This window comes from Macaca nemestrina, chromosome 1, assembly GCF_043159975.1.
Source record: "Macaca nemestrina isolate mMacNem1 chromosome 1, mMacNem.hap1, whole genome shotgun sequence".
Taxonomy (NCBI): Eukaryota; Metazoa; Chordata; class Mammalia; order Primates; family Cercopithecidae; genus Macaca; species Macaca nemestrina.
In genome coordinates, this window is record NC_092125.1 from 116584023 (window position 1) to 116600187 (window position 16165).

At 39.9% G+C, this 16165-nt stretch overlaps 1 protein-coding gene across 2 annotated transcripts in view; it reads left to right on the forward strand.

The window, feature by feature from the left end:
* Window positions 1-15960, forward strand: part of LOC105479115 (CD58 molecule) — a 55971-nt gene extending 40011 nt beyond the window's left edge. The window contains exons 4-6 of one of the 2 annotated variants that reach the window (XM_011736927.2): window positions 8721-8798; window positions 11437-11473; window positions 15654-15960. In XM_011736927.2, the coding sequence (XP_011735229.2) occupies window positions 8721-8798; window positions 11437-11473; window positions 15654-15663 (125 nt within the window). In that variant the 3' untranslated portion in view covers window positions 15664-15960. The remainder of the gene's footprint in view (window positions 1-8720; window positions 8799-11436; window positions 11474-15653) is intronic. The other variant, XM_011736928.2, reaches the window with a different exon arrangement.
* The last annotated feature ends 205 nt before the right edge of the window (window positions 15961-16165 follow it).

Consider the following 16165-nt stretch of genomic DNA (forward strand, 5'->3'; position numbering starts at 1 on the left):
TACAAAAAATTAGTCGGGCATGGTGGCAGGCACCTGTAGTCCCAGCTACTCAGGAGGCTGAGGCAGGAGAATGGTGTGAACCCGGGAGGTGGAGCTGGCAGTAAGCTGAGATGGCGCCACTGCACTCCAGCCTGGGTGATAGAGCAAGACTCCGTCTCAAAAAAAAAAAAAAAGAATGAGGAGACAGGTTGAACCAGGTGGGGTGACTTGCCCAAGGTCATTTAAGTATTGGAGATAGAATTAAAATTTAGGTCTTTGAATTCTAGAGTGTTTTTGTATGATACCATCATGACTATACATCTCAAGTCAAAGTTTAAAGTTTTCTTTGATTTATTCATAGGAGTGAGCTAGAGAAACCTATACCATGTAGATATACATACTAGATATTGGTCAAATGTTACTTGATCTTAAATCTCATTTTCTCATGTTTCTTGTAACATTTTGTCTAATAGGACCTTTTTGTGGTTTGTGGTCATTTTAGCCATTACATCTGCTGTCATACCATCACTGCAACCCAGAAATGGGGTGATGGGGTTATTAACTAGTTAAACACAATCTAAAGGAGAATTTTAGAGATAGTTAAGATTGACGGTGGAGTTCTTGTCCACCTCCTATTGTATTGAGGGAATAAACTAATATTTACTGAAGGCCTCCTCCACAACAAACTCCTATAAATGATTTACATAAATGTGTCACATTTAATCCACACAACAAACCAATGGTGTGGGTATTTATAAAGGAGGTATCTGAGGCACAGTGAGACTAAATAACTTGACCAAATATACACATTTATTAAGAGCAAAGCCAGGATTTGACATTCAACTCCATCTGAACTCAAAGCACTGTGTCTTCCCCACTGTATTGGTAAGTGAAAGTAAGAAGATAACTCAAAGATGTAGAATTATAATCTGGAATTGGAATTTACTTCCATTGATAAACCATTTGAAAATTGCAGCTCCAAGGCATTGGGAGATGGAAAGAAAGCTAGTGAGCAATGATTTATTGCCTTTGTGTCATGCTCCTACAGTTTGCTCCTCCTTATCTCCTTATCTGTGGTCAGAGTAGATAGCATGGAGGTTTTATGCCCATGCTACAGATTTTCAGAGACCTCAAGGTTAGAAAGCTGGTTTATGGCAGCATGTGAATATAGACGGACTTACACAGATTAGAAAATTGAGAAGTTGAGGGCAGTAGAAAATTCTGGATAGAAGAGAACGTGGGATTGGGAGTGAGAAAACCTGGGTCCTAGACCTGATTTCATTGCTTACTGGCAGTGTGAATGTGGGGCATAATAACACTTACTTTACAAGGGCTGAGGAAATTAAATAAAATAGCATGTGGGAAAGGGTATTGATGATGGTTAGTCACCATAAAACTGGTAGTTGTTATTCAGGATACAGGAAGAGTTTCAAGAGACAGGACATTTGGTATAACATTATATACAACCAATGGTTTAAGGAGGACAATGTAGAAGAGGTTGTGGATTTGCACTTTGGAGGTCATTGTTGACAGACCTTGTGAATAGATGAGGGTAGGAACCAGATTCCTGGGCTTTAAGTAAGAAGAGGGATAGTCCAATAGGCCAGTTATATATCTGGCTGTGAAAGAGGAAAAGAAAATCTGAGTACCTTTGAGAGTCAAAGGTTATTTCCAGATAAAGAAACCAAGTGTACTTCATCATTCTCTTTTAGATAACTGCTGGGAAGAAGTAGGGTCATTGTAACACCCTCCACATTGACACAGAACTGTAATCAGGAGCCCAGGGAAAGTGCATATTTTTTGAAGGAGTAGGCAAGAGGATATTCTCTAGAGTACCAGTTTCCAACTGTTGTCCACATTTATGGACCAAGAACATAAAAGAAACATTGCTCAGCTTCGACCTGAAGTTATGTAGAACAAACATTTTTCTGAGTTCAACTAGATGATTTTTTTTTCATAGCTGGGGTGGACATTATGTTACCTGTAGGCAGTAAGTCACTGAAGGACCCTGCAGGTAGAGCCTCAAAAAAAACACCCTTTGATCTTACTCCTTAAAAAAAATGGGAGAAATTGGAAAAATTCATCATAGAAACACAAAAATATGGAGAAGTAGGAAAAAGGAGAAGAAGGAAAGAAATGCAGCATAGGAAATAATATTATGTAGACTGAAATGAAGAATGTTAAGAATATTTGAACAAAGTTTGAACCAGATGAAATGTAACAGGCAGAAACAGAAGTAGGAGAATTTTTGGACTGATTTAAGTTGGTCTCTTGTGACTTTTATGACTTTCCACCAGGAAGAATAGTGATTAAGAATGTGCACTCTGCTTTTAAAAATTGAGAAAGAAGGCTGCATGCAGTGGCTTATGCCTATAGTCCCAACACTTTGTGAGGCCAAGACAGGAGGATTGCTTGAGGCTGAGAGTTTGAGACCAGCCTGGGCAACAGAGGGAGACCCTATCTCTACTAAAAATTAAAAGATTACTGAGGTGTTGTGGCATGTGTCTGTAGTCCTCGCTACTTGGGAGACTGAGGTGGGAGGATCACTTGAGCCTGGTATTTTAAAGAAATCAAATCAATAATTAATAATCTTCCAAAACAGAAAGCACCAGGTTCAGATGGGTTCACTGGTGAATTCTACCAGATATTTAAGGAAGAAATATCAATTCTCTATAATCTATTTTAGAAGATAGAAGAAGAGGGCATACTTTCCAACTCATTTTGTGAGGCCAGCATTATTCTTGTGCTAAAACCAAATAACAATACAAGAAAAGAAAATTAAGACAAATATTTCTCGTGAACATACATGTAGAAATCTTAAACAAAATATTAGCAAATTGGATCCAACAGTATATAGAAAGAATTATACATCATGACTAAGTGGTATTTATCTTAGGTATGCAAGGCAGGTTCAACATATGAAAATCAGTTAATCCATCACATTGACAGACTATGAAAGAAAAATCACATTATCATACCAATAGATACAGAAAAAGCATTTGACAAAATCCAACATCAATTTATGATAAAAACTCTCAGTAAACTAGGAATAGAGGGGAAACTTTTTCAATTTGTTAACAAATGCCTACAAAAAACCCTGCAGCTAACATCATCTGTAATGGTGAGAAACTTGAAGCTTTCCCACTAAGACCAGGAACAAGGAAAGAATGTTCTTCTCACCACTCCTTTTTAATATTGTATTATAAGCACTAACTAATGCCATAAGACAAGAAAAGGAAATAAAATTTATACAGATGAGAAGAAAGAAAGAAACTTGTTTTGGTTCTCAGATGACATGAATATCTATGTATATAATCCAAAGGAATTGACAAAAAGCCTTCTGGAACTAATAAAAAACTCTAACAAGGTTGTAGGATACAAAGTTAATATACAAAAGTCAATCACTTTTCTATATAACAGCAATGAACAAGTGGAATTTGAAGTTTAAAACAGAACACCATTTACCTTAGCACCCCAAAAATTCAATACTTAGGTACAAGTCTAGCAAAATACATACCAGATTTATATGAGAAAATCAACAAAACTGATGAACAAAATCAAAGAACAAAATAAATGGAGAGATATTCTATGTTCATAGATAGGAAGACTCCTTATTGTGAAGATGTCGGTTATTTCCAATTGGCTCTATAAATTCAGTGCAATCCCAAGCAAAATATCAGAAGTCATTTGTGGATATCAACAAACTGATTTTAAAGTTAAATGGACAGACAAAAGACCAGAATAGCCAGCAAAATATTGAAGGAGAACAAAATTGGAGAACTGATACTCCTCAACTTCAAGACTTACTATAAAGCTACACTAGTCAACATAGTGTGGTATTGGTGGAAAAATAAAAGACAAATAGATCAGTGAATCGGAATAGAGAGCCCAGAAATAGACCAACATAAATATGGTCAACTGATCTTTGACAGAGGAGCAAAGGCAACACAATGGAGAAAAGATGATCTTTTCAACAAATAGTGCTGTAACAATTGGACATCCACATGCAAAAAAATGAATCTAAGCACAGACCTTATGCCCTTCACAAAATTGTACTCAAAATGGACCATACATCTAAATGTAAAATATAAAACCATAAGACCCCTAAAACATAAGAGAAAACCTAGATAACTTTGAATATGGTGATGACTTTTTAGCTGCAATACCAAAGACATGATTCATGAAAGAAGTAATTGGTAAGCTGTACTTCATTAAAATTAAAAACATTGCTCTGTGAAAGACAATTTTAAGAGAATTAGAAGCCAAGCCACAGACTGGGAGAAAATATTTGCAAAAGACACATCTGATAAAAGACTATTATCCAAAATATACAAAAAAAACCTCTTAAAACTCAACAAGAAAAACACAAACAACCCAATTAAAAAATGAGTGAAAGGCCGGGCGCGGTGGCTCAAGCCTGTAATCCCAGCACTTTGGGAGGCCGAGATGGGCGGATCACGAGGTCAGGAGATCGAGACCATCCTGGCTAACCCGGTGAAACCCCGTCTCTACTAAAAATACAAGAAAATTAGCCGGGTGAGGTGGCGGGCGCCTGTAGTCCCAGCTACTTGGGAGGCTGAGGCAGGAGAATGGCGTGAAACCGGCGGGGCGGAGCTTGCAGTGAGCCGAGATCGCGCGCCACTGCACTCCAGCCTGGGGCACAGCAAGACTCCGTCTCAAAAAAAAAAAAAAAAAAAAAAAAAGTGAAAGACCTCATCAGACACCTCTCCAAAGAAGATATACAGAGAGCAAGTAGGGATATAAAAAGATATTCCTGGGCTGGGCACAGTGGCTTACACCTGTAATCCCAGCACTTTGGGAGGCTGAGGCAGGTGAATCACCTGAGGTCAGGAGTTCAAGACTAGTCTGGCCAACATGGGGAAACCCCATTTCTACTAAAATTACAAAAATTAGCTGGGCATGTCCTATGTCAACAGGCATCAGGAAAATGGAAACTAAGACAACAATGAAATACCACTTCATGCCTATCACACTGACCAAAATCTGGACAGCACCAAATGCCGGTGAGAACGTGGAGCAACTGACAGCACCAAATGCTGGTGAGAACGTGGAGCAACTCTTATTCATTGCAAGTGGGAATGCAAAATGGTACAGCCACTTTGGAAGACAGTTTGGCAGTTTCTTATAAAACGGTACATACTCTTACCATTCAGCACAACAGTCATGCTTCTTTCTATTTACCCAAAGGCATTAAAAAAAAAACTTATGTTGACATAAAAACCCGCACACGGATGGTTATAGCATCTTTATTAATAATTGCCAAAACTTGGAAGCAACCAAGATGTCCTTCGGGAAATGAATAGACAAACAAACTGTGGCACAAACAGACAGTAGAATATTATTCAGCACTGAAAAGAACTATCAAGTCATGAAAAGACATGAAGGAAACTTAAATTCATATTACTAAGTCAAAGAATCCAATCTGAACAGACTACATGCTATGTAATTTTACCTATATGACATTCTGGAAAAGGCAAAACTGTGGAGACTGTAAAAAGATTAGTGGTTGGCAGGGAATATGAATAGGTGGAACACAGAGGAGTTTGGGGGCAGTGAAAATACTCTGTATGATACTGTAACGATGTTATACATTTGTCCAAACCCACAGAATGTACAACTGAATGCTAATGTATGGATTTTTTAGTGATAATGATGTATCAGAGTAGTTTCATTAATTCTAAAAAATGTGCCACTCTGGTGAGGGATGTTGATAATGGGGAGGCTATGCATGTGTAGGGGCAGGGTATATGTGCAAACTTTCTGTAACCTCTGTTCAGTTTTTTTGCGAACCTGAAACTCAAAAATATGTAAAGCCAAATGAAGCTAATGTACTAAGCCATGAATCAAGTTTGTGGAATAACCCCAATTAGAGGAACAATTCCAAGTGTTTTAAAAACATAGTAATTTGGGTGTATATTTCAAGGGGCTGCATTCTAAGGATAAAAAGAACTACAAAGAAAAAAATTGTAATGTTTTAAGTAATTATATAGTTAGTGGTAATGCTGGTATTTGGTTACTGTTCAGTATGTACTGCAGGAAAGTGCAAGTGAATATTTATATTGTTGTTATTGAATATTGGGATGTTTGGCATGAAAGAAAGGAGATTCAGCTGTAAATTGATTAGGTTAAGTAAAAACTGTAGCCCTGGATTTATTTAAAGGTATTAATTTGAACCATATGAAATTGCTGTTTCTCTAGTCAAAAACCATTGAATCTTGGCAACTGAATAGGGTTCAACATAATGCCAGCATGACCCATCAATGTATTTTGTCTCTTAGAAAATCATGTATTTCCTGGTTCTGTCCTTTGAAATGTTCTAGAAACAAGAGCCAATCTCATAGCAATTTGCATGCTTCTTGATTCTTGGACCCAGATTTGAGTGACCAGTGTTACCTGGTGTGCCCAGACTTCCCAGTTTCCGCACCCAAATTTCACATCCCAGGAAACTCCTCAGTTTCAGGAAAACCAGGATGATTGGCCACCTTCACCCAGATTATGGTATCTAATTACCATTTCCCATGAAAATGAACCAGGGCCTTTGGGACAGTTGGCTGATTCCATATCTGGCGCATGGAATGCATTAAAATAAGCCTTGAATATCTTGTTTTACCGCATAACAAGAAAGTTATCAAAAAGACTTACTATGATGGTACCAACAGGACTCAGGAGCCACTCTGAAGAGGTTCCCTCTGGCCAAAAATAAGACAATTGGAACATCAATAAGAATAACAACTTCAGTAGATTGAAACACATCAATTGTGCTCAGTTCATGAGTTCATAATGGTACTAAAAACAAATTTAAAAACTCATTGGTCATCTCTAGAGAATGCTTGGGAGCTAACTCATTATTTTGAAAAAACGGTAAAGAAAGAGAAGAATCAAACACTGTTTTTCCTTTATAAACTGAACCTCAGAGTAACCACATTGTTGATGGGGGCAGTTTATCTTTATGTGAAGATTGTAGTTAGTAAAGAAGGAATGATAGACTAAACCACTCTACAAACCCTTGATGAAATTATGGCTCTAGACAATGATCTTCAATGGCATTGACATCATGAAAAGAAAAGCAACCAGGCATTGTATGCCACCTGAGGAAAGTATACAAACACTACTGGGGGAGTATTATTGCCAAAGAAAATCTGAATTCTGCTACTAAAGAAGGGAAAATGATGTTCAGGGGCACCTATCAGTTTCTTCTCAAATCTGACCAATAGGTGACTGCCTATTTGTTCCAACACACCTGTGTTCTTAATAAAAGGAAAGTGTGATCTTATTCTTATTTATTCATTCATTTTCTCTCTCTCTTCTTCCTCTCCCTTCCTTTCCCCTCCTTTCCCATATCCATGTCACATTTGCTCTTAGTGACCCCTCCCCAGTCCTTTAGCAGTGCACTGTGTACTCTGATTTTGGATTTTCAATAGCTGGATAGAGTTTACCTCGTGAACATACCACAGTTTTTTGTGAAAACAAGGGGCTGCTGTGAAAACAACTTAGGTTATTTTTGCCTTATGGTATACTAAGTAAGGCTGCAGTAAATATCTTTGTGCCTTTTTACGGGGAGAAGAAGGGCACACCATTGGTAGTTTCCCCAGGATGACATCTTAGAAATGGAATTGTAGAGTCACAAAATGTTAATAGAGATACCAATAACATCTACTCAATAGGTTAATGACAATATATAACAGCTGTTCTTAAGTGCAACTACCCTATGAGATAAGTATATTTATTAGTCCCATGTATAGTTACCCTAGGAGAAAATGGAGGCACTGAGAGGTTAAGGCACTTGCCCAACATTGTAATGACTTAGTGAGACTATAGGCACATGACTTAGTACAATGCCTAGATGCTTCATGATAAATATTTTTAAGGCTTATTATATACAACTGCCAGAATTGCCCTACCAAACACAATGCCAAGTTCTGCTTCCACTGGCAATATGAAATGGTCAGAAACAAACCTTCTAGTAGAATATTTGCTTCTTTTATTAAATAACACTGGGTCTGGAATGTATCAAGCTTGTGCATATAAGTTTGTTTAGAAATAGTCGAATCTTGTTATTCATAGTAGTTCTACAGAGTCAAGTTAACACTGAAATAGCAAGTACTGAAGTAACGTTCCTGCGGGAAATACAGGGGTAGGTTCCTGTAAGCCTCTAGTCATAACATTTTTGTTAATGATCTGTTTATAACCTTGTTTTATGTGTGTTTTGTTTAAATAAACCTTAATATGTAGTGTTGATTTATTAACATTAAACTCATAGCCAACAGCACTATAACTCATGCCTAAGTGAAGCTTATCTAATACACCTATTTTCTCTGCAAGGCACATCGCAGCCTTCTTGCACTTAGGAACTCTTGTCAGCACTTCAACACTATACTTTGGGACCATTTAAAATAGTGAAATCACCAACAAAAAAGCGTAAAAATGCAAAATCATGGCACTAAATAGACTGCAAATAGGACACTTGTTAACAGTGTAAGAACTGAAACAAGAAGGCAGAGCTTCACTTTCTTCCACCTCTGCTGGGAATCTGCTTATTGGGTGACTCAAAAGTTTTCATCACTGTTCTTATGTCTGAGAATGACTGCTATGGGTGTTGATTTGTGGACTACAAATCAATTTCAGCAAATAAGCAAATTGCAAGGTGGAATCTGCAAATAATGAGGATCCATTTTGATCAGTTCAACTAGTTGAATTTCTTTTCTTTTCTTTTTTTATAGGTCATTCAAGACACAGATATGGACTTATACCTGTAGCATCAGCACTAATTGTAACATGTGTTGTACTGTGTGTGCGTGGTATGTATGTTTTTTAAAACAAAATAATTTTCAAACTTGCATTGGTTTTCCAAAGGCCAGAAAATAGTTTAAGGATGAAAATAAAGTTTGAAATTTTAGATATTTGAAAAGAAACAAAAGCTCTTTTGCTTTACTTATGTGGGACTGCTGAGCATGCTAGGTTCCTCCAAAGATCCTACATTATCTCAAGGTAGAATGAATCCTTGGGCCACAGAGAGCTTTACAGGCCTGGGAACATAGCCTGGACCTGTTGCATAATCTCCTTTTACCTGTGATCTGCTTCAAAATATAGTTAAACTTCTGGTCTTCAAGTCGGAGTTTGCTAAAGACTTCTTTAGGCTGCCACCTTTGTAATTTTCATGTCATATACCACGAATGGGGCTCCCAGGTAGGAAAAGAGTTTTGGTTGAGTGAAGTGACTTGTGTAATACAAGTAATTGCGCTTGTATTACTTCCTGAGCCTTTCTCAGTCCCCCAGCGATCTTGGGCCAGTCACACAGCTTGGAGAACTGATGACTTGGAGAATTTGTTCCCAGCCTGTTCATTCCTGGTAATGAGTAATCCCTCTCAAATCCCAAAAGACAGAGAGCAGGCTGTAAATCTGAAGAGTAGATATTCTTGATGCCAAAGCAGTTTCCATATCAGCCTTCACCAAAAAGAAATAGACCAGACAGAGAATGCCAAAAAGTAAACTTTCTACAAGTGATAGCATCTAGGACCCATTGTGTCTTGAATCAAGTTTGTAAACTAGTTTCAGTTTCCCTAGACCTGCACTGTTCAGTATAGTAGCCAATTAGCCATGTGTGATTATTTAAATATAGAATTTAAAATGAAATACCATTAAATTTAAGATTCATTCCTCAGTTGCACTAACCACCTTTCAAGTATTCAATACCTACATCTGGCTAGTGGCTACCATACTGGATAGCCCAGATAAGGAATAATCCTATCATTGCAGAAAGTTTTCTTGGTCATTGCAGACCTAGACTATTTTGGGATATCAGTGCTAAATATAATTTCCTGAAAAGAACATTTTCATATTATAAGTTGTAAATACCATGAAAATCCATCCCTAAGTAATAGATTATCAATCAGTTGACTCTCCACTAAACAGTATTATAACAATCAGCTGAAGAAAGTTTTCAGCTATTACCCGGTGCATAAAATATTTTGGGAGCTCAGATTTTTTAAAAATCTATTTTAATCCCCAAATAGCAGTATAAGAGTTAATTATGTCCTGAACAGGTTGGTTCCTAGAATCCAAAATCATTTTCCACTCAGATCTAATTGTTGTTGTAGATCTCAATTAAAGGACTAACCCAGGATGTCTGAGCCAAAGAGAGGTGGCACTGAGTTTCCATAGAACTTCAAAACAATTGCATTTAACTTAAAAAAAAAAAGGTCATTCAATATACAGAAAATTACTCCCATGGTCAGTACTGTTAGCCCCAGATAATCTGAAAAAAATTTGTTCTTTAAAAAAAAAAAAAAAAAATGGAGGCCAGGCATAGTGGCTCATGCCTGTAATCCCAGCACATTGAGAGGTTGAGGTGGGTGCATCACTTGAGCCCAGGAGTTTGCGACTAGCCTGCACAACATGCTGGAACACTATCTCTACAAAAAAAATACAAAAATTAGCCAGGCATGGGGGTGCATGCCTGTATTCCTAGCTATTCAGGAGACTGAGGCGGGAGGGAGGCAGAGGTTGCAGTGAGCTGAGATTGTGCCACTGCACTCCAGCCTGGGTGATGGAGTGAGACTCTGTCTCAAAAAACAAAAAAACTCAGCAAGCATCTCAACCTTTAAGCAACCTTAATGTCATTAATTGGGGAAACAGTGAGATGTTTGGCATGGAACCTTCAGAAAAGGAAAGAGTTGAATGGAAACAGCTCCAGCTGCCTAGTTGTAGTTGACAGACAACTTTATAAGCTGTAGTCAACCCTGTTGACTAGGCCTCTGGACCACTAGCATACTTCTAGGGTAGGGCGAATGCCTACTGTGGGCAGGAAAGCAATGCATGCATGTGTGGGAGCACTGTCTTGATGTCTGAAATAGTACCCATGAGCTACATGTGGCTACGGAGCACTTCAAATGTGGGAGTCCAAATTATCATGGGCTGTGAGTATAAAATAATAAGTTTCTAAGACCGTGTGTGAAAGAATGTAAAATATCTCATTAGAAAATGTTTATATTGAGTACATGTGGAAATAATTTTATATTTGTGACAGATTGTGTTAAATAAAATATTAAAAATTACCTTTTTCTTCTTACTTTGTAATGTGGTTACCAAAAATTTTAAATTGCTTATGTGGCTTGCATTATATTTCTGTTGGACAGCACTGGTCCAACCCATTCTAGCCTTCCCTGCATCTTCAGCCTTATGCATAAGGTAAAATTAACTATTTTGCCAACAGTTTTTGCATTTGGTTTTCTATCATGTTCTGACCAATTTTGAACAACTCTTTGGACCAGCTCTGTAGCCAAGTTGATTTAAGCATACAGGATAGCAGGAAATCCCAGGGTGATGGGGCTCTGGCTTAGTTTTCCATATTTAGGCCTCTAATAGGCAGGCAGTAACCCCACATTTCAGCTTTTCTTTTCAGTTCTTTAATTGAGAAGACAACTTATTCATTTTTAGGTACTCGGAAATGTGGCAGAAAACCAGACAGAAGCAAGTAAGTACCCTGCAGGCTGTGCACGGTGTGCCAGAACAACAGCAGCCCTGCTGTAGATGCCCATTACTTGGGAAGCCAGATTCTACTCATCTGTTGGTTGCCTTGTACAGTAATAAGAAGTAACATCAGCAGATATACGAACCATAGTGTATTAAGTACCAACTGTGTACCATGCACTGCACTAGCCACTCTCTGCATGTCATCTCCCGGAACCCTCTCAATGAACCTTGCAGGAGGAGTATCCTACCCCTTGCTTAGAGACAGTGCACATGAGATTTGTAGAAGTCAAGTGAGATATCAAGGCCACATTTCTAATAAGTGGTGGGCTGGGATTTAAATCTAAGTCTTTGGACTCCGAGAGTTATACTGTTAAGCACTACAATACACTCCCTCCACCTCCCATTCCAGGAAAAGTTGGATCAGGGATAGGGTTCACTTCAGGAGCCAGGGTCAGAGCTGAGCTTGTAGTTGCAAATAAAAGATAGGACACAAACACAATTAGCAGCAATGTTGGTTTAGTAAACTGCCATAGGATGCTCCAGGAGGCCCCCTCCTAGCAGATCCCACTGGTGGTCAGGAGGCAGAAGCACGAGCCGGGTGTTGAGGGATGAGGGGAAGAGTTAAGGCCCAGGGTGTGAAGGGCAGAAGAAGAAGTAGCAAGCCATCCTCTTTGGAGCAGCGAGTGTTGAGGCGTTAGAGAAAGATGGTGCTGGGCCGGCAGGTTGAGCCAGGCTGAGACTTTGAGAGAGGCTTTGGGTCATTTGGGGAGAACCGCAGAGTTTTCTAGCAGAACTATGCTTTAGTAAGATCACTCTGCTGGCAAAGCATGGGACGAATTAATAGGAGATGAGATGAGGACACTGGTTAGTAGAGTAATGAAATAATCCAGCCAAGCAGAGAAGAGGGGCTGAGTCGGGGTGATGGTGGCAGAACTGAATACGCAGAGCTAGGTTTGAGAGAAACAGCAGAGGTCCTGTTAGCAAAACTGTCATCTAGCAGTGTAGGCTCTGGTGCCAAACCCCCTGGTTCAGATGCCAGCTCCATTTCTCACAGGCCTTGGACAAGTCACTTAAATTCTCAGTGCTTTGGTTGTCTTCTGTGGAAAATGGGCATAATGATAATATAGAAATGACAATGATAGCATAGATAATAACAGAAATAACTGTGTCAAAATATAGTAATATAAGTAAAATGCTTACAATAGTGGCTGGCTCGTAATAGTGTTCAATAAATGTTAGCCATTATGATGATTGTTACTATTATTTTTCAAGAAAAATAAAAGTGACAGGACCAAGTGTCCCAGAGGAGTCACACAGGAATCTTGCTTGGGGAGGAAAATTGTGAATTTTTGCTTTGACAAGTTGATTTTGGGGTGCTGGTGTATTACCTTGGTAGTGATGTCCATGTACAGAATTGGAGATGTGGGTTTCAGGCTAGAGTTACAGATTGGGGCCCCTCTTCATCCGGACAGTAATTGATGCCATGAACACCTGAGGTCACTAAAAAAGAAAAACCAGATGCCCTAGGGTGATGGGAAAAAGCAGAGGAGGCAGGACTGGGGAAGCAAAGTCCAGGATCAGAGCCAGGGTACCCCCACATTAGAGACTTGAGGGAGGAGGCTACATGTTAAAGTTGCAAAGACAAGGAGGTAGGCGAGGGGTTAAGACCTTTGGTTTTGTTGAGTCAGTTGCTGTGGTCAGTGCAGGGATGAAGGGAGGATGGCTAAGCAGCAGCAAGGACCTAGGTGAGGTGGGATCAATGGATGGGCCACAAGGTGTCCTTTCTCCTCAGCTGCCAAGTGGAACAGCGCGGGAGAAACAAGCTGTGGCAGGAGGCGTGGAGGCAAGGGAGTCCAAGGGGCAGCTCAGTCAGCCACAGGCCCAAGCTGGGAGGACCCAAGGCCATGAGGGGTTGATGGGCCGGGAGGCCAGGGGGGCATCATCCAGGGCCATGGGGAAAGGCAGTGGGCATTCCAGAACTCATTCCTTCATCTGTTCCTTTCATCACAACAAACATTTTGGAGATTAGGCGAATCCAGGCACTGTGCGAGCTAATAGGGTGGGGTCAGAGTACCCAGCGAGGCTAGACATTGTGTGGGATTCAGAGAAAGCATATAATAGGGTTCCTCCCACAAGAAGCTTGTAGCCACACCAGGGAGAGAGAATGGATGCACGTGAGCGTAAGAAACTCTTAGAAGGACTTAGGCAGGAAGCACAGGTGATAGGCAGAATGTGTGATACGATGGTGAGGGCTGAGCAACCAATGCAGGGGAGTTGAAGAGGCCAGAATAATCAGAAAAGCTTCGGAGGGGGTAGGATGTGACCTACATTTTCAGAATGAGAGTGGAGTAGAAAAGCCTTTCCAGGTGGGATAAACAGCAGAGGCAAATACATGAGAGGGAATTAAATCTGTTGTGATTTATTTGATAGTAAGGTTGACCTGCCTGGTATCGAGTTGAAGTAGAGGCAAAAGACACTGAATATTTGCAAGGAGGTCCTTGGAATGGAGTGATATGGAAATAGGCAGCCATTGTAGGTTCTTGAGCAGGAACATTTTGCATGAAAAGCACTGCTTTGGAATGAGGAGTCTAGAAAGGTAACACTGACCTCCCTAAGGTGACATTCTAGGGAGAGACCCGAGTATTTGGGGCTGAGATTGAGAGAAGAGCTTACTTTTCTTGGTATATTTTTATTTACTATTCAAATTCTGCATCATGTGTGCTTACTGCCTATTTAATAATCAATTTTAAACTTAACCCACTGTGGCAGCAGGGGGAATTCCCTAAGCTCAGTTACTAAAGGGTTATGAAGCTGGGTGTGGTAGCACACACCTGTAGTCTCAGCTACTTGGGAGGCTGAGGTGGGAGGATTACATGAGCTTAGGAGTTAGTGGGAGGATTTCTTGAGCCTAGTAGTTAGAGACCAGCCTGGGCATCCAAAAAATTAAGTTAAATTAAAATGTTAAAAGGTTCTATATATGGTGGAGATGGAGGGGATCGGGGGAGGAGATGAGAAAGGGGCAAGCATAACCAGGAACAAAGGTGATATTTTCCCAGCTGCATGAGGGCAGGACCAGGAAGAACTAAACCCAATTAGGAACAACAGAGGACAGATGAGTAGATAAGCAGACATCTGACGGGAAATGACCACACCACACTTCCCACCCCGGCAGTTCAACATAGGCGATTTCTGAGTGCCCTGGTATTTTTTGTGTAAGCGTCTAGAAAACAGATCACAAAGTCAGCCAAATTAAAAAGGAAACAGGGAGTCCTATTTCTCCAAGAAGAATGATTTACAGGTGGGAATCTCAGGCAGGAGCCAAGCTGGAGAAGCAGGCTTGATTCCTTCTAGTGGGTGAGGAGACTGCTGGGAGAGGGCAGGGGAGCAGAGACCGGCAAAAAGCTGTCCCAGCAAGAATCCTGTGCCAGCCAACCTGGTTTAAAAACATTTCCCACTGTTCCCCCTCAGAAAGTCACACCACTCATTTCATGTTCTGTGAGGCTCCCAAGGAGGGAAACTTGTAGTTTGCTCTCCTTTACCCCACCCCGTGACCCCAGCACTAATTTCTCATGAATTCTTGTTACTGATGAGATACAAATGTTTGGGGAGCTCTGGCCTGGTCTGATTTTGAGCTCCATGGAAATAACGCAGACCATGGGGGAGGAGGCCAGGAAATAGACTCCGTTTAAGGGCTTGCTCAAGGATGTGGTTTTGTTTTTTGGCAGATTTACTCTGAGACAGCCAGAGATTGTTCTGTCATTGCCACAGAGGTGACTAAAGAGGAAGACAAGTTTGGGTTGGAAGAAAACCATCCCCAGGAGTTTCATGTAGCGAAGAAGGAAGTAGCTGTTAGAAATGGGTGACAGTTTACATAGGGGTCTAACAGTCTCAGCTCTGTTTTTCAGTCTTTCAGTTATACTCAGAGAGTTGGCGGGAGGAGCCTTGGGGCTGCTATTGAGTGCAGCATCCTGAAGGCTGTTCTTCAGGTGGGACTCAGACTACCATCCCAAGAGCACTCAAGGCGGTTCTTCCTCCATCCCTGCTCCCTAGCTTCCTGGCTTTGATGAGTTTATTACAAAAGGGCTATTCACATTGGAATAGGAGGGTAATTAAGACTCCTGGTCTGCAGCCCAGATTTACTGCATTTTACAAGTTAATAATATGAAAATTTTTTTTTGTAGCTCCAATTGATTGGTAACAGAAGATGAAGACAACAGCATAACTAAATTATTTTGAAAACTAAAAAGCCATCTGATTTCTCATTTGAAGAGAAATTTTTGAAAAATTTCAATTTTCGAAGAACTGTTGGAAATGTAACTTGAAGCAGCTATTTTTTTTAAGAAGAAATACTTACAAACAAAGAACATGCATTAGTTTCAAGTGTCATCAACCTATTATATGACGGGGTGCTTGCTTTTTTGTCACTAAATTGTTTTTACTGATGATATAGAAACTTTTGTAAATAAATGTAAATATGTACATAAGTGACTAGGTGGTTTGTCTATTGTTTTCCTAAGATAGAAAAATAAGGGTCACGTACCCTTTTAAAATCTATACTCTTTCTCCCTTGCTTTAGGGGAAAAATAATTCATTATAGGGTCATTCATGGAGTGAGAGAGAAAAGTACTGTCCCTCATTGGGTTCCACTGCGGTAGGTAGGAGGCAAGTGAACACATGGGTCTTTACTTCTGCT